Source organism: Vanellus vanellus (assembly GCF_965231255.1).
Source record: "Vanellus vanellus genome assembly, chromosome: 2".
Lineage (NCBI taxonomy): Eukaryota > Metazoa > Chordata > Aves > Charadriiformes > Charadriidae > Vanellus > Vanellus vanellus.
Window position 1 is genome coordinate 169,582,327 of NC_138906.1, and position 17,957 is coordinate 169,600,283.

A 17,957-nucleotide genomic window follows, 5' to 3' on the forward strand; every position below is an offset into this window, starting at 1 on the left:
TTGAGACATCTTCCTCTGAGTGGAAGCCTGGAGAGCTGGGAGGTTTTTCAGGCAGGAGGCAGGGCCGTGCAGGGGAGATGTCCTCAATGTCTCTAAATCCCGCATGGGAGGAGTTGTGGTTCAACACCAGCCGGCAATTAAGACCACGCAGCCGCTCGCTCATGCCCCCCACAGCAGGATGGGGAAGAGAATCGGAAGAGTAAAAGTGAGAAGACTCGTGGGTTGAGATCAAAACAGTTGTATAATTAGAGCAGAAGCTGCGCAGAGGAGCAAAGCCAAACAAGGAATTCCTTCCCTCCTTCCCACCAGCAGGCAGTTGTTGAGCCATCTCCAGGAAAGCAGGGCTCCAAGACGCATGATGTTTAATTCGGAAGACAATCGTCATAATGCCAAATATCACTGCCACCCTTCTTTCTTCTTCCCCCGACACCTGGCATTATATCTCAAGTATGATGTCATATGGCATGGAATCCGATCAATGCTTATCAATATCTAAAGGACAGGTGTCAAGAGGATGGGGCCAGAGTCTTCAGTGGTTTCCGGCGACAGGTCAAGGGGTACAGACAATTGTAACACAGGAAATTCCATCTGAACGTGACGAAAAACTTCTTTGCTTTGAGGGTGGATAAGCACTGGCACAGGCTGCCCAGAGAGGCTGTGGAGTCTCCTTCTCTGGAGAGATTCCAAAGCCACCTGGATGCGTTCCTGTGCAACTTGATCTCAGTGACTTTGCTTTGGAAGGGGGGTTGGACTAGATGTTTTCTAAAGGTGCCTTCCAAGCTCCACCATTCTGTGCTTCTGTGACTCTGTGATTCTGTCATCTGGATAGACTGGATCAATGGGTTGAGGCCAGTTGCATGAGGTTCAAGAAGGCCAAGTGCCGGGTCCTGCACTTGGGTCACACAAACCCCATGCAGCGCTACAGGCTTGGGGCAGAGTGGCCAGAAAGCTGCCTGTCAGAAAAGGAGCTGGGGCTGTTGTTCGACATCCGTCTGAATATGAGCCAGCAGTGTGCCCAGGTGCCAAGGTGGACACTAGCATCCTGCTTGTATCAGAAGTGGTGTGGCCAGGTGGACTACGGCAGCGCTCGTCTCCCTGTCTTCGGCCCTGGTGAGTCCGTTCCTGGAATCCAGTGTTGAGTTTTGGGCCCCTCACTATCAGAAAAACATTGAGGTGCTGGAGTGTCTGCAAAGAAGGGGAAGGAAGCTGGAGAGGGGTCTGCAGAAGAAGTCTTCTGAGGAGAGCGAGAGGGAAATGGGTTTGTTTAGGCTGGAGAAAAGGAGGCTGAGGGAGGCCATATCGCGCTCTAAAACTACCTGCAAGGAGATTGTAGCGAGGTGGGTGTCAGTCTTCTTTTCCCAGGTACCAAGTGATTGGTCAAGAGGAAATGGCGTCAGGTTGCACCATGGGAGTTTTAGATTGGATCTTAGTTAAATGTCTTCATGGAAAGCATTGTCAAGCAATGGAAGAGGCTTCCCAGGGAAGTGGTAGAGTCCCCATGCCTGGGGGAGTTTTAAAACAGTAGACATGGACATAAGGGCAATGGTTTCATGGTATAGTTGGTTGTGTTAGGTTAAGGGTTGGACGCACTGATCTTAAGGGTCTTTTCCTACCTCAAGGATTCTATGATTCTGAGTGTGTGCTGCCATGGAGAACTTGCGTCATGTGACTGGCTAGAAGTGCATTAGTGTTTCCAAGCCTTTATCTGGGCAAGCGAATGGCTTGTGTATGCACTCGAAGTGCTCAGGGTTAGAGTTGGTGGTTTTGCTGGGGACATAGTTCCTAGGAGAAGTCTTGTGGCCCTTTTCCACCCAACCTGATGGGCTGTGTATCCCTGGCTTTGTGGCGGGTGAGATTGGAAGAGACTTGTGAGAAGAAAGAAGGTGGAGGCGTGTGAGTCTGTGATGCAGGAGAAGTTTATTGAGGCCAAAGAGTGCAAAGGCAGGAGCGCCAAGTGGAAGGGAGCTGGTCTGATGTACAGGTAGGGTGACCATCACCTTCCATCCCTTCTTCTGTGAGATAGACCTTGGCAGAGTAGAGAGGTCTTCCTGGCTCGCAGTAGGAGGGGCACCGAGAGGTCTGCAGTGGGCTTTGGCTTGTCCGAAGGTGGTGCAGCAGAGAGTAGTGGACCTAGAAGAAGGGGCGATGTAAAGAAGGCAGTGTGAGAAGAGGAGAAGGCACATGGGCCATGTTTGCAGGCAGCGTGGGCTGGCCGTCTCCCTGCTTCCTTGCTTGGTGCCTTGAGAGGAGGGGCTGCAGAGGATGATCTTGTATGTAAGCAATGGCCTGGAGGTGCGTATCCTCAATTTTTACAGTGGCTTGCGTGGTGTGGGTGGTTTGCGTGAGTGTTATTGTTGAGGTCCCTTAGCAGGGGTAGCAGCCTCTTCTGCTGCCGAAGCAGCCCAGGCCTCCCAAGCCATAGCCGTAGCCGAAGGCACCGGAGGAGACGGGCACTCCCTGGTAGCTGAGTTCGTTTCCCACGGCAGCGGATGCGGAGGATCCGACGGCCGTGCTCTGTGGGAAGGAGCTGAGGATGGGTCCTGGCAGGGTGACGACCACGGTGGGCGGCTGGATGACGACGCGGGAGGCCTCGCACTGTCGGACACAGGGCTCGTTGCAGCTGTTAGCCAGCGGGGTGGGTCCGCAGGGGCGGCAGAGGTCGTTGCAGGCCATGTGTGTGGTGTGGAGGGTCCCTGGAAGAGAGAGAGGGTGTTGAGAAAGCGTAGGGTGGTGGTGGTGTGAGGGGGATGTTGCAGGAGGGTGAGGGAGTGGGGAGGGCTGTTGTGTGTGCGTGGGGAGCGCGGGGGTCGGGAGGTGTCAGGGCTGGTGAGGCTGTGGTCAGAGCGTGTTGGAAGAGAAGGTGCATGTGGGTCAGGAGAAGGAGGGGAAGGGGGTTGAGGCTCACCTTGCAGGGCGCAGAGGAGAAGGCGTGAGGAGAAGCGTGTGAGGGAGAGAGGCGCTGGTTGGGCTTTTATGCTGGTCCCCGAGGGGCGGGACAGGCTTTGCGCATGGCAGCATCATTCAGCAAGCAGCTCTTGCATGCCGCAGCGTGGCAAGTAACGAGGCGGGGTGTGTTTGCCTTCCCACAACACTCCCTTGTCATGTCCTCCTCTTGAGGATGTGTCCACTTGGCCCCGGCCGAGCTTTCAAGTGGCAGTAGTAGAGGCCAAAGGCTTGGTGTTGATGGCGTGTGTCAGGGCATTTGGCAGATGTGACCAAAGCGTAGGTGAGGTGGGGTGTTGTCAGTGAGGTCATTCTGTGGCACTGTAGTGGTGTGGTTTGTGAGTGCATTGTGTAGAGGAGGCCCCATTTCCTCGCGGCCCCGTCAGGCTACTCTGGGCTCTGGATGTGTGCTAGGCATGAAGTGCTGTTCCTTGCATCGCATTTGGTTCTTCCCTTGTTTGCTGCCTTCTGTCTAAGACTGTCTTTATGTCTCGCCTCTCCCATTGTCTGTTCCCTGAAGGTGTCCTAATGACCCTTTGTCTTATACGGTTGCCAGCTGAAAGAGGGTTGCATTTTGTGGCTTCTTCCCTCTTGGTGCTTTTCTGGGAGTGGCAGTGGGGGCAGGCAGAGAGGCTGAATGAGTCGGGGCTGTTCAGGCTGGAGAAGAGAAGGCTCCAGGGAGATCTTATTGCAGCCTTCCAGTACCTAACTAGGGCCTACAGGAGAGCTGGGGAGGGACTTTTTTCTAGGGCATGTAGTGATAGGACGAGGGGGAATGGCTTTTACCTGGAAGAGGGCAGGTTCAGATTAAACATTAGGAAGAAATTTTTTACTTTGAGGGTTGTAAAGCACTGGAACACGTTGCCCAGAGAGGTTGTTGAGGCCCCATCCCTGGAGGTGTTCAAGGCCAGGCTGGACGTGTCCCAGTCTGGTGGGAGGTGGCCCTGTGCATGGCAGGGGGATTGGAACTTGATCTTCAAGGTCTTTTCCAACCTAAACCATTCTAGGATTCTATGATCAGGCCTGGTACAGATCTTGCAAGCCCTGTGGTGTTGGGGAGCTGGTCATGCTCTCCAGAGTCTTATGTTGGCCCTTAGGTAGTGCTCCCCTTAACTAGTGCTGGCACGTTTGCAGCCATGTCTCTGGCGTGACACAGTACTCAATGTTGGGCACCTCACAAGGGCAGATGAATTTGTGGAGAGCCCATGAGTGTGGTGAGAGGCAGTGGGGCAGTGTGAGGAACAGGTGGGGGAGGCTGGTGAGCCAGGGCCTTTGGGGGTCTTTACTTGAGGTGAGTGCCAAGGGGTGAGGCTCTCTGCATAGTGTTTGATGAGCAGAAAGAGAATTTGGAGATAGCAGAGGGCATTGCAGGTGAGGATGGTGCTCGTTGCTTCAGAGTTGGGGCCCTGGTGTTGGTGGATGCGTGCCCAAGGGTTGCTGACTGTGAAGGCCTGCCCCAATTAACCCAAGGTGAGTGCTTTGCAGGCTGTTTGTCAAGCCAGCAGCGCTTGTTGCTGAGGAAGGTGAATTATGGTAGGAAGGAATGCTTTCCAAGTGGATGTACACAAGTCCCTGTGGCCTGAGAGGTGGAAGTCCTGAATGTCATGGGAGCTGGCTGATGTCCTCGAGAGGGCTCTGTGGATTGTCTTGTGAAGGTCATGGTGCCTCAGAGTAGTTGCTGACAGCTGGAAGGGAGCTCATACCCCTGCTGTCTTTGAGAAGGTAGGGAGGGATGACTGGTGAAAGTAGAGGCTGTTGAGCTTGACCTCGCTCCTGTGGAAGGTGATGGACAGAATTGGCCTGGCAAACAGTGCCAAGGCCAGAAATGACAAGCAGGTGATGGGGAGTCATCAGTATGAATATGAGGTTGCGGAATGATGCTTGACTAACCTCAGTGTCTTCAAAGCTGCAGTGACTAGCTTTGTGAACGAGTAGAGAGCCATGGCTGTTGTTTACATCGACTTTTTAGTCAAGCCTTACACTATCTCCCCTTGTAGGCTTGTAGAGAAAATGAGAAATCATGGGGTGTGTAAGTGTCAGGTTGAATACAAAGTGGTGGAGCGCTGGTCCCAGAGTCTTTTGAAGAGCGGCTAAAGTCCTTTTGCAGTCAAGTCTCAAGTGGTGTAACCCAGGACTCTAGTCCATGGGACCTACATTGTTCTGCATCCTCCTGATGCGACTTGAGACATCTTCCTCTGAGTGGAAGCCTGGAGATCTGGGAGGATTTTCAGGCAGGAAGAAAGGCTGTGCAGGGGAGATATCCTCAATGTCTCTAAATCCTGCATGGGAGGTGTCGTGGTTCAACACCAGCAAGCAATGCTGACCTTGCAGCCGCTCGCTCACGCCCCCCCCGAGGAGGATGGTGAAGAGAATCAGAAGAATAAAAGTGAGAAGACTCATGGGTTGAGATCAAAACAGTTGAATAGATAGAGCAGAAGCTGCGCAGAGAAGCAAAGCCACACAAGGAATTCCTTCACTCTTTCCCATTGGCAGGCATGTGTTGAGCCATCTCCAGGAAAGCAGTGCTCCAACACGCGTGATGGTTACTTTGGAAGACAAACTTGTTACCGCCGAACATCACCGCCCCCCTTCTTTCTTCTTCCACCACCATTATATCTTGAGTATGACGTCATATGGCACGGAATCCGATCAATGCTTATCAATATCTAAACGACAGGTGTCAAGAGGATGGGGCCAGAGTCTTTTCAGTGGTGCGCAGCGACAGGGAAAGGGGCAACTGTCAATTTTAACACAGGAAACTCCATCTGAATGTGAGGAAAAACTTCTTTCCTTGGAGGGTTGCAGAGTACTGGCACAGTCTGCCCAGAGAGGCTGTGGAGTCTCTTCTGGAGAGATTCCAAACCCACCTGTATGCGTTCATGTGCAATGTCCTCTGGATGACCATGCTTTGGAAGGGGGGTTTGACTAGATGTTTTCTGAAGTTGCCTTCCAAGCCCCATTATGCCTTGATTCTTTGCTGCTTTGCTTCTGTGATTCTGTGATCTGGACAGGCTGTATCAATGGGCTGAGGCCAGTTGCATGAGGTTCAAGAAGGCCAAGATCCGGGTCCTGCACTTGGGTCACAACAAGCCCATGCAGCGCTACAGGCTGGGAGCTGAGTGGCTGGAAAGCTGCCTGTCGGAAAAGGAGCTGAGGGTGTTTTTCAGCAGCCGTCTGAATATGAGCCAGCAGTGTGCCCAGGTGGCTAAGGCAACCACTAGCATCCTGTCTTGTATCAGAAGTGGTGTGGCCAGCAAGACTAGGGAAGTCATGGTCTCCCTGTACTCAGTTTTGGTTCCCTCAGTGCAAGAAAGACCTTGAGGTGCTGGACCGAGTGTAAAGAAGGGCAAGGAAACTGGTGAGGGATCTGGAGAAGAAGTCTTCTGAGGAGAGCGAGAGGGAACTGGGGTTGTTTAGCCTGGAGAAAAGGAGGCTCTCTACAAGTCCCTGAAAGGAGGTTGTAGCGAGGTGGGTGTCAGTCTTGTTTTCCCAGATATCAAATGATAGGGCAAGAGGAACTGGCCTCGGGTTGCACCACGGGAGGTTTAGATTGGATCTTAGGTAAATGTCTTCACCAGAAGGATTGTCAAGCAATGGAAGAGGCTTCACAGCGAAGTGGTAGAGTCCCCATGCCTGGGGGAGTTTTAAAACAGTAGACGTGGACATAAGGGCCATGGTTTCATGGTGTAGTTGGTCATGTTAGGTTAAGGGTTGGACGCACTGATCTTGAGGGTCTTTTCCTACCTCAAGCATTCTGTGATTCTGAGTGTGTGCTGCCATGGAGAACTTGTGTCATACAACTGGCTCGAAGTGCATTAGTGTTTCAAGCCTTTATTCTGGGCAAGTGAAGAGCTTGTGTAATGCGCTCGAAGCCCCGAGGGTTAGAGTTGGTGGTTTTGCTGGGGACATAGTTCATAGGAGAGCTCTTGTGGCCCTTTTCCACCCAACGTGATGGGCTGTGTATCCCTGGCTTTGTGGTAGGGGAGATTAGAAGAGCCTTGTGAGAAGAAAGAAGGTGGAGGCGTGTGAGTCTGTGATGCAGGAGAAGTTTATTGAGGCCAAAGAGTGCAAAGGCAGGAGCGCCAAGTGGAAGGGAGCCGGTCTGATGAACAGGTAGGGTGACCATCACATTCCATCCCTTCTTCTGTGAGACAGACATTGGCAGAGCAGCAAGGTCTTCCTGGCCCGCAGTAGGTGGGGAACCCTAGAGGTCTGCAGTGACCTTTGGCTTGTCCGAAGTGGTGCAGCAGAGAATAGTGGACCTAGCAGAAGGGGCGATGCAAAGAAGGCAGTGTGAGAAGAGGAGGAGGCACATGGGCCATGTTTGCAGGCCGCGCGGGCTGGCCGTCTCCCTGCTTTCCGTGCTTGGTGCCTTGAGAGGAGGAGCCGCAGAGGAAGATCTTGTCTGCAAGCAATGGGCTGGTGCGCATCCTCAGTCCCTGCAGTGGCTTGCATGGTGTGGGCGGTTTGCGTGAGTGTTATTGTTGAGGTCCCTTAGCAGGGGTAGCAGCCTCTTCTGCTGCCGAAGCAGCCCAGGCCTCCCAAGCCGTAGCCGTAGCCGAAGGCACCGGAGGAGACGGGCACTCCCTGGTAGCTGAGTTCGTTTCCCACGGCAGCGGATGCGGAGGATCCGATGGCGGTGCTCTGTGGGAAGGAGCTGAGGATGGGTCCTGGCAGGGTGACGACCACGGTGGAAGGCTGGATGACGACACGGGAGGCCTCGCACTGTCGGACACAGGGCTCGTTGCAGCTGTTAGCCAGCGGGGTGGGTCCGCAGGGGCAGCAGAGGTCGTTGCAGGCCATGTGTATGGTGTGGAGGGTCCCTGGAAGAGAGGGTGTTGAGAAAGCGTAGGGTGGTGGGGGTGTGAGGGGGGTGTTGCAGGAGGGTGAGGGAGTGGAGAGGGCTGTTGTGGGTGCGTGGAAAGGGATCAGGGCCTGTGAGGCTGTGGTCAGAGCATGGTGGCAGAGAAGGTTCATGTGGGTCAGGAGAAGGAGGGGAAGGGGGTTGAGGCTCACCTTGCAGGGCGCGGAGGAGAAGGCGTGAGGAGAAGTGTGTAAGGGAGAGAAGCACTGGTTGGGCTTTTATGCTGGTCCCCGAAGAGCGGGACAGGCTTTGCGCATGGCAGCATCATTCAGCAAGCAGCTCTTGCATGCCGCAGCGTGGCAAGTAACGAGGCGGGGTGTGTTTGCCTTCCCACAACGCACCCTTGTCCTGTCTTCCTCTTGAGGACTTGAGCCCTTGGTCCTGGCGGCAGCTTTCAAGCAGCAGTTTTAGACGCCAAAGCCTCGGTGTTGATGGCGTGTGTCAGGGCATTTGGCAGATGCGACCAAAGCGTAGGTGAGGTGGGGTGTCGTCAGTGAGGTCATCCCGTGATAATTGTGCGGTGTGGTTTGTGGGTGCACTGTGAAGAGGGTGCCTCATTTCTTCACAGGCCTGTCAGGCTGCTCTGGGCTTTGGATGTGTGCCGGCTGTGAGGCGCTGCCCCTTCCATCGCGTTTGGTCCTTCCTTTCCTTGATCCCCGCTCTGTCAGCCTGTCTTTATGTCTGGCTTTTCCTATTCGCATGCTCTTTGTATGTCTTTGTGACCGTGTGGCTTGCAAGGTTGTAGTTAATAGACAGGAGGATGCCTGTGGGGCTTGTGGTGCCTTGGTGCCTTTTCTGGGGTGGCATTTGAAGCACGCAGAGGAGCGCTGTTTGTACAGCAGGACACTTTCCTGGCAGCGCTGGTTCAGAGCTCGCAATCCCTGTGCTGTTGGGAGGCTGGTCGTTCTGAGTAGAAGCTTGTGTTGGCTCTTGCATATCGTTCTCCTTACCTGGTGCTGGGACTTTGGAAGCCGTGGCTCTGGGGTGACAGAGTGCTCAATGTTGGGCACCTCAAAAAGGCAGATGAGTTTGTGGAAAGCCTGTGAGTGTGGTGAGAGGCAGTGGGGGAGCGTGAGGGGCAGGCAGGGGAAGCTGGTGAGGCAGGGCCTTTGGGGTCTCTGCTTGGGGCGCGTGCTGAGGCCACTTCCCTGCAGAGCGTCTTAAGGGAAGCAAGAAAATGTGGAGATTGCCAAGGAGAGGTGGAGGCAAGCATGCAGGAGGTGGCTGCAGAGCGGAGGCCCTGGTGGTGGTGGCTGCATGATGAAGGAGTGCTGAGTGGCAATGCCTGCCCCAGTGAAGTGGAGGTGAGTGTTTTGCAGGGTGTTTGTCAGGCGAGCAGTGGTGGTTGGTGAGGAAGATGAATTGAGGTAAGGTGGAGTGCTGTGCAACGGGGTGCAGGCAAGTCCACAGGGCCTGATAGGCTGCCCCAAGGAACGCGGAGAGAGCTGGGTGATGTTTTGAGGAGAGCCCTGTACATTAGCTTGGCAAGGTTCTGGTGCCTGGGAGCAGATCCTGAAGACTGGAAGAGAGGTCATAGTCCTCGTATCTTGAAGACGATAAAGATGGAGGACATGAGAAAGTAGAGCTTTGTGAACCTGACCTAGTTTCCAGGGAAGGCCATAGATGAAATGGTCCTGGAAAGAATTTCCAAGCCTAGGAAGAACACAAAAGTGATGTGGCTTGTTGGCGTGGATTCACGAAGGGGAAATCGCTCTTGACCAATCTCTGTGCTGTCTGTGTTGAAGCCACTGGATGTTGGACAAGGGGTGTGCAGTGGCTGTTCTTGAGCTGGACCTGACTGAAGCCTTTGTGCGTGTCTCCCATTACACGCTCCTAGAGAAGCTGAGAAATCATGAGTTGTGTGACTAGTGAGGTGGATAGCAAAGTGGTGGAAGGGCTGTACCCAGAGGCTTGTGATGAGTGGCCCAAAGACCAATTGGAGGCAAGTCTCAGTTGGTGTTTCCAAGGCGTCGAGTCCATGCGGCCAACAGTGTCCAGCACCCCCATCTATGTCCTGAGCAGTGGGACGGAGTGTCCCTTGAAGAAGTTTGCAGATGCTGAAAATCTAGAGGAGTGGCTGAGGCAGGGGTTGGTGGTACCAGCATTCAGAGGGAGCTGGAGAGGCTGGAGAACACGGCAGAGAGAAACGTCCTGAAGTTCGACCGGGAGCAATGCAAAGTCTTTCATGTGTGGAGGAATAATGCTGGGAACCACAGCATGCTCTGGGCTGCCAGCCTGGAAAGCAGCTTTGCTGAGCACGACTTGGGGCAAAGGGGAAAATCTGCAGAGCTGGGAGTTTTTTTCATCCAGAAGGCAAGGCCAGAGAGGGGAGATGTCCTCAATGTCTTTAAATCCTGGTTGCGAAGTGTTGTGGTTCAGCACCAGCCAGCAATTAGGACCACGCAGCTGCTCACTCGCTGCCCCCCATGGCCAGATGGGGAAGAGAATCAGAAGAGTAAAATTGAGAAGACTCGTGGGTTGAGCTAGAGAAAGTTTAATAACTAAAGCAGAAGCTGTGCACCCAAGCAAAGCCAAACAAGGAATTCCTTCACTGCTTCCCATCAGCAGGCAGGTGTTGAGCCATCTCCAGGAAAGCAGGGCTCCATAAATGTGATGTTGACTTGGGAAGGCAAACGTCCTAGCGCCAAACATCCTGCCCTTCTTTCTTCTTCCCCCATCATTATATATTGAGCATATATATTATACATCATATGGCATGGACTATCCCTTTGGTCATCTGGGGTCAGCTGTCCTGGCCGTGTCGCCTCCCAACCCTTTGTGCACTCGCAGCTTACTCGCTGGTGGGGCGGCATGAGGAGCAGGAAAGGCCTCGAGTGCTCAGCAACAACCAAAGCCATTAGTCGGCTATCAACAGCATTCTCATGTTAAGTCCAAAACACAGCACTCTAGCAGCTGCTAGTAAGAAAGTCAACTCTATCCCAGGGGAAACCATGGCAAGAGGGAATGAGGATAGGGGAGTGGGACTCTTCTCATGGGTGGTCATGGCCAGGGCAAGGGTGGATGGAAAAATCTGAAAAGACGTGCCATTTCCATGGGAGAGAAGGCAACCCGTTTTTAATGTGAGGGTGGTCAAAGAGTGGAACGGGTTGTGCAGAGAGGTATTGGAGACTTCATCCTTGGAGATCCTGAAAACCTGACTGGACATGGTCCTGAGCAGCGAGCTTGAGCTGACCCTGTTTGAGCAGGTAGGCTGGAACTCTATTATCTGCAGATCTTTCTTGTGCAGTCCATGATTCCGGTTACTATGATTCTGCCTGCTGTGGTGGCCAGAGTGTAACGGTGGGAAAGAGAGCTGGGGAAGCATGTGCTGGCATGGGGAATTTTTGTTAGAGGCTTGTGTATGAGTGCATTAGTGTGTCCAAGCCTTTGTCTGGGTAAGCGTAGAGCTTGTGTCACATTATGGGCGCCCCACTGTTGTGCTGTGTGCTGCTGTTGTGGCTGGGAACATACTTGCTAAGAGAGGTCTTGTAGCCGCCTTCCACCACCCCTAAGCCCTTTGAGCCCTCACTTTGTTTTGGGTGAGGTATGAAGAGCATTGTGCGAAGAAGGAAAGAGGAGGCGTGTGAGGCTGGGATGCAGGAGAACTTTATTGAGGCAAAAGAGTGGAAAGGCAGAGGTGCTAAGTGGAAGGGAGCTGGTGTGCGGTGCAAGTAGGGACACCATCATCTGATGTGCCTTGCATGCAGTAGATCTTTGCAGAGCACTGAGGACTTCCTGCCGTGCAGTGGGAGTCGCAACCTGGAGGTCCCCAGTGTGCTTTGATTTGGAGAAGGTGGATGGAACAGAGAGTAGTTGACATATCAGAAAGGGCGATGGAGAGAAGGATGTGTGAGAAGAGGAGGAGACACATGGGCCATGTTTGCAGGCAGCGCGGGCTGGCCGCCTTCCCTGCTTCCTTGCTTGGTGTCCTGAGAGGAGTAGCCATGGATAGTGAATCCATGTGCCATCAAATACCCAGAGGTGTGTCCTCAGTCTGTGCTGTGGTTTGCCTGGTTCGGCTGGTTGGTGTCAGAGGTGTTGGGGTGGGCCCTTAGCAGGGGTAGCAGCCTCTTCTGCCGCCGAAGCAGCCCAGGCCTCCCAAGCCGTAGCCGTAGCCGTAGCCGAAGGCGCCGGAGGAGACGGGCACTCCCTGGTAGCTGAGTTCGTTTCCCACGGCAGCGGATGCGGAGGATCCAACGGCGGTGCTCTGTGGGAAGGAGCTGAGGATGGGTCCTGGCAGGGTGACGACCACGGTGGAAGGCTGGATGACGACGCGGGAGTCCTCGCACTGTCGGACACAGGGCTCGTTGCAGCTGTTAGCCAGCGGGGTGGGTCCGCAGGGGCGGCAGAGGTTGTTGCAGGCCATGTGTGTGGTGTGGAGGGTCCCTGGAAGAGAGGGTGTTGAGAAAGCGTAGGGTGGTGGTGGTGTGAGGGGGGTGTTGCAGGAGGGTGAGGGAGTGGGGAGGGCTATCATGTGTGCGTGGGGAGCACGGGGGTGGGGAGGCTGTGGTCAGATCGTGTTGGAAGAGAAGGTGCATGTGGGTCAGGAGAAGGAGGGGAAGGGGGTTGAGGCTCACCTTGCAGGGCGCGGAGGAGAAGGCGTGAGGAGAAGTGTGTGAGGGAGAGAGGCGCTGGTTGGGCTTTTATGCTGGTCCCCGAGGGGCGGGACAGGCTTTGCGCATGGCAGCATCATTCAGCAAGCAGCTCTTGCATGCCACAGCGTGGCAAGTAACGAGGCGGGGTGTGTTTGCCTTCCCACAACGCACCCTTGTCATGTCCTCTTCTTGAGGACATGACCCCTTGGCCCTGGCGGCAGCTTTCAAGTGGCAGTAGTAGAGGCCAAAGGCTTGGTGTTGATGGCGTGTGTCAGGGCATTTGGCAGATGTGACCAAAGCGTAGAAGTGGTGGGGTGTCGTCAGTGAGGTCATTCTGTGGCACTCTTGTGGTGTGGTTTGTGGGTGCATTGTGTAGAGGAGGCCCCATTTCCTCGCTGCCCCGTCAGGCTGCTCTGGGCTCTGGATGTGTGCTGGGTGTCAAGCGGTGTTCCTTGCATCGCATTTGGTTCTTCCCTTCCTTTGCTGCACTCTGTCTAAGGCTGTCTTTATGTCTCGCCTCTCCCATTGTCTCGTCTCTGAAGGTGTCCCAATGACCCTCTGTCTTGTAGGGTTGCCAGCTGAAAGGGGGTTGCATTTTGTGGCTTCTTCCCCCTGGGAGTGGCAGTGAGGGCAGGCAGAGAGGCTGAATGAGTTGGGGCTGTTCAGGCTGGAGAAGAGAAGACTCTGAGGAGATGTTATTGCGTCCTTCCAGTACCTAAAGGTGTCCTACAGGAGAGCTGGGGAGGGACTTTTTTCTAGGGCATGTAGTGATAGGACGAGGGGGAATGGCTTTAACCTGGAAGAGGGCAGGTTCACATTAAATATTAGGAAGAAATTTTTTACTTTGAGGGTTGTAAAGCACTGGAACAGGTTGCCCAGAGAGGTTGTTGAGGCCCCATCCCTGGAGGTGTTCAAGGCCAGGCTGGACGTGGCCTTGGTCAACCTGGTCTGGTGGGAGGTGTCCCTGCCTGTTGCAGGGGGATTGGAACTTGATGATCTTCAAGGTCTTTTCCAACCTAAACCATTCTAGGATTCTATGATCAGGGCTGGTACAGATCTTGCAAGCCCTGTGGTGTTGTGGGGCTGGTCATGCCCCCCAGAGTCTTATGTTGGCCCTTAGGTAGTGCTCCCCTTAGCTGGTGCTGGCACGTTTGCAGCCATGCCTCTGGCATGACACCATGGGCACCTCAAAAAGGCAGATGAGTTTGTGGAGAGCCCGTGAGTGTGGTGAGAGGCAGTGGGGGAGCGTGAGGGGCAGGCAGGGGAAGCTGGTGAGCCAGGGCCTTTGGGGGTCTTTACTTGAGGTGAGTGCCAAGGGGTGAGGCTCTCTGCATACGGTTTGATTGGCATAAAGACAATTTTCAGATAGCAGAGGGCATTGCAGGTGAGGATGCTGCTTGTTGCTTCAGAGTTGGGGCCCTGGTGTTGGTGGATGCGTGCCCAAGGGTTGCTGACTCTGAAGGCCTGCCCCAATTAACCCAAGGTGAGTGCTTTGCAGGCTGTTTGTCAAGCCAGCAGCGCTTGTTGCTGAGGAAGGTGACTTGCGGTATGAAGGAATGCTTTCCAAGTGGATGTACACAAGTCCCTGTGGCCTGAGAGGTGGTAGTCCTGACTGCCATGGGAGCTGGCTGATGTCCTCGAGAGGTCTCTGTGGATTATCTTGTGAAGGTCATGGTGCCTCGGAGCAGTTGCTGATGGCTGGAAGGGAGCTCATACCCCTGCTGTCTTTGAGAAGTTTGGGAGGGATGACTGATGAAAGTAGAGGTTGGTGGGCTCAACCTCGCTCCTGTGGAAGGTGATGGACAGAATGAAGCCAGCAAGCAGTGCCAATCCCAGGAATGACAAACAGGTGGTGGCAAGTCATCAGTATGAATTTAAGTAGGCGAAACGATGCTTGACTAACCTCAGTGTCTTCAAAACTGCAGTGACTAGCTTTGTGACTTAGGAGAGAGCCATGGTTGTTGTTTACATCGACGTTTTAGGAAAGCCTTACACTGTCTCTCCTTGTAGGCTTGTAGAGAAAACGAGAAATCGTGGGGTGTGTAAGTAGCAGTGAGGTGGATTGCAAAGTGGTGGAAGCGCTGGTCCCAGAGTCTTTTGGTGAGTGACCCAAAGTCCAGTTGGAGGCAAGTGTCAAATGGTGTAGCCCAGGAGTCGGGTCCATTGGGCCAACAGTGTTCTGCATCCTCATCAGTGTCCTAGGCAGTGGGACTGAGTGCCCCTCAGCAAGTGCGCAGCTGGTGCAAAATCTGGAGGAGTGGCTGAGGCTTGGTGGTGCCAGCATTCAGAGGGAGCTGGAGAGGCCGGAGAAGTACAACAGAGAGGAATCTCTAGAAGTTCAACCGGGGGCAATGCAAAGTCCTGCATCTTTGGAAGAATAGCGGAGGTTACTAGGAGATGCTCTGGTCTGCCAGTCTGGAAAGCAACTTTGCTGAGCACGACTTTGTGTTGCTGGTGGAGAACAAGGGGAGTAGAAAGCAGCAATGCAGTCCTGTGGACACAGGCCAAGAGACTCCAGGGCGACACTGGGAAGAGCGTTGCCAGCATTTTGTGGAGGTGACGTTTCCCTCTCTTAGGTATTTGTGAGGCCCTGTGTGGAGTCCTATGTCGAGTTGTGGGCTCCCCATCGAAAGACAGACAAGGACTCAGTGGAGCAAGTGCAGTGCAGGGCCACCAATACACTGAAGCGACTTGAGACATCTTCCTCTGAGTGGAAGCCTGGAGAGCTGGGAGGTTTTTTAGGCAGGAGGCAGGGCCGTGCAGGAGAGATGTCCTCAATGTCTCTAAATCCCGCATGGGAGGTGTCGTGGTTCAACACCAGCCGGCAATTAAGAGTACGCAGCGGCTCGCTCACGCCCCCCACAGCAGGATGGGGAAGAGAATCGGAAGAGTAAAGGTGAGAAGACTCGTGGGTTGAGATCAAAACAGTTGTACAATTAGAGCAGAAGCTGCGCAGAGGAGCAAAGCCAAACAAGGAATTCCTTCACTCCTTCCCATCAGCAGGCAGGTGTTGAGCCATCTCCAGGAAAGCAGGGCTCCAAGACGCATGATGTTTAATTCGGAAGACAATCGTCATAATGCCAAATATCACTGCCACCCTTCTTTCTTCTTCCCCCGACACCCGGCATTATATCTCAAGTATGATTTCATATGGCATGGAATCCGATCAATGCTTATCAATATCTAAAGGACAGGTGTCAAGAGGATTGGGCCAGAGTCTTCAGTGGTTTCCAACGACAGGTCAAGGGGTACAGACAATTGTAACACAGGAAATTCCATCTGAACGTGACGAAAAACTTCTTTGCTTTGAGGGTGGATAAGCACTGGCACAGTCTGCCCAGAGAGGCTGTGGAGTCTCCTTCTCTGGAGAGATTCCAAAGCCACCTGGATGCGTTCCTGTGCAACTTGATCTCAGTGACTTTGCTTTGGAAGGGGGGTTGGACTAGATGTTTTCTAAAGGTGCCTTCCAAGCTCCACCATTCTGTGCTTCTGTGACTCTGTGATTCTGTCATCTGGATAGACTGGATCAATGGGTTGAGGCCAGTTGCATGAGGTTCAAGAAGGCCAAGTGCCGGGTCCTGCACTTGGGTCACACAAACCCCATGCAGCGCTACAGGCTTGGGGCAGAGTGGCCAGAAAGCTGCCTGTCAGAAAAGGAGCTGGGGCTGTTGTTCGACATCCGCCTGAATATGAGCCATCAGTGGCCCAGGTGCCAAGGTGGACGCTAGCATCCTGCTTGTATCAGAAGTAGTGTTGCCAGGTGGACTACGGCAGCGCTCGTCTCCCTGTCTTCAGCCCTGGTGAGTCCGTTCCTGGAATCCAGTGTTGAGTTTTGGGCCCCTCACTACAAGAAAGACCTTGAGGTGCTGGAGTGTCTGCAAAGAAGGGGAAGGAAGCTGGTGAGGGCTCTGCAGAAGAAGTCTTCTGAGGAGAGCGAGAGGGAACTGGGGTTGTTTAGCCTGGAGAGAAGGAGGCTGAGGGAGGCCATATCGCACTCTACAACTACCGGCAAGGAGATTGTAGCGAGGTGGGTGTCAGTCTTCTTTTCCCAGGTACCAAGTGATTGGTCAAGAGGAAATGGCGTCAGGTTGCACCATGGGAGTTTTAGATTGGATCTTAGTTAAATGTCTTCATGGAAAGCATTGTCAAGCAATGGAAGAGGCTTCCCAGGGAAGTGGTCAAGTCCCCATGCCTGGTGGACTTTTAAAACAGTAGACATGGACATAAGGGCCATGGTTTCATGGTATAGTTGGTCGTGTTAGGTTAAGGGTTGGACGCACTGATCTTAAGGGTCTTTTCCTACCTCAAGGATTCTATGATTCTGAGTGTGTGCTGCCATGGAGAACTTGCATCATACGAATGGCTAGAAGTGCATTAGTGTTTCCAAGCCTTTGTCTGGGCAAGTGAAGGGCTTGTGTAATGCGCTCAAAGCCCAGAGGGTTAGAGTTGGTGGTTTTGCTGGGGACATAGTTCGTAGGAGAGCTCTTGTGGCCCTTTTCCAGGCAACCTGATGGGCTGTGTATCCCTGGCTTTGTGGCGGGTGAGATTGGAAGAGGCTTGTGAGAAGAAAGAAAGTGGAGGCGTGTGAGTCTGTGATGCAGGAGAAGTTTATTGAGGCCAAAGAGTGCAAAGGCAGGAGCGCCAAGTGGAAGGGAGCTGGTCTGATGAACAGGTAGGGTGACCATCACCTTCCACTCCTTCTTCTGTGAGATAGACCTTGGCAGAGCAGAGAGGTCTTCCTGGCTCGCAGTAGGAGGGGCACCGAGAGGTCTGCAGTGAGCTTTGGCTTGTCCGAAAGTGGTGCAGCAGAGAGTAGTGGACCTAGCAGAAGGGGCGATGCAAAGAAGGAAGTGTGAGAAGAGGAGGAGGCACATGGGCCATGTTTGCAGGCAGCGCGGGCTGGCCGTCTCCCTGCTTTCCGTGCTTGGTGCCTTGAGAGGAGGAGCCGCAGAGGATGATCTTGTCTGCAAGCAATGGCCTGGAGGTGGGTGGTTTGCGTGAGTGTTATTGTTGAGGTCCCTTAGCAGGGGTAGCAGCCTCTTCTGCCGCCAAAGCAGCCCAGGCCTCCCAAGCCGTAGCCGTAGCCGAAGGCGCCGGAGGAGACGGGCACTCCCTGGTAGCTGAGTTCGTTTCCCACGGCAGCGGATGCAGAGGATCCGACGGCGGTGCTCTGTGGGAAGGAGCTGAGGATGGGTCCTGGCAGGGTGACCAGCACGGCGGGAGGCTGGATGACGACGCGGGAGTCCTCGCACTGTCGGACACAGGGCTCGTTGCAGCTGTTAGCCAGCGGGGTGGGTCCGCAGGGGCGGCAGAGGTTGTTGCAGGCCATGTGTGTGGTGTGGAGGGTCCCTGGAAGAGAGGGTGTTGAGAAAGCGTAGGGTGGTGGTGGTGTGAGGGGGGTGTTGCAGGAGGGTGAGGGAGTAGGGAGGGCTATCATGTGTGCGTGGGGAGCACGGGGGTGGGGAGGCTGTGGTCAGAGCGTGTTGGAAGAGAAGGTGCATGTGGGTCAGGAGAAGGAGGGGAAGGGGGTTGAGGCTCACCTTGCAGGGCGCGGA

The 17,957-nt window shown here is 54.1% G+C and overlaps 3 protein-coding genes across 3 annotated transcripts; all 3 read right to left on the reverse strand.

The window, feature by feature from the left end:
• Window positions 1–7,437: 7,437 nt before the first annotated feature.
• LOC309668524 (feather keratin-like) lies at window positions 7,438–7,746 on the reverse strand (the record flags this gene model as incomplete). Its single annotated transcript, XM_082478948.1, has 1 exon — window positions 7,438–7,746. The coding sequence occupies one exon, from the start codon at window positions 7,744–7,746 to the stop codon at window positions 7,438–7,440; it is 309 nt and encodes a 102-aa protein (XP_082335074.1).
• A 4,112-nt stretch (window positions 7,747–11,858) lies between these two features.
• LOC309668576 (feather keratin-like) lies at window positions 11,859–12,173 on the reverse strand (the record flags this gene model as incomplete). The annotated part of the gene is made up of 1 exon (XM_082479029.1): window positions 11,859–12,173. The coding sequence occupies one exon, from the start codon at window positions 12,171–12,173 to the stop codon at window positions 11,859–11,861; it is 315 nt and encodes a 104-aa protein (XP_082335155.1).
• A 5,249-nt stretch (window positions 12,174–17,422) lies between these two features.
• Window positions 17,423–17,731, reverse strand: LOC309668789 (feather keratin-like; the record flags this gene model as incomplete). Its single annotated transcript, XM_082479287.1, has 1 exon — window positions 17,423–17,731. One exon carries the CDS (start codon window positions 17,729–17,731, stop codon window positions 17,423–17,425), a length of 309 nt encoding a protein of 102 aa, XP_082335413.1.
• Window positions 17,732–17,957: the final 226 nt, after the last annotated feature.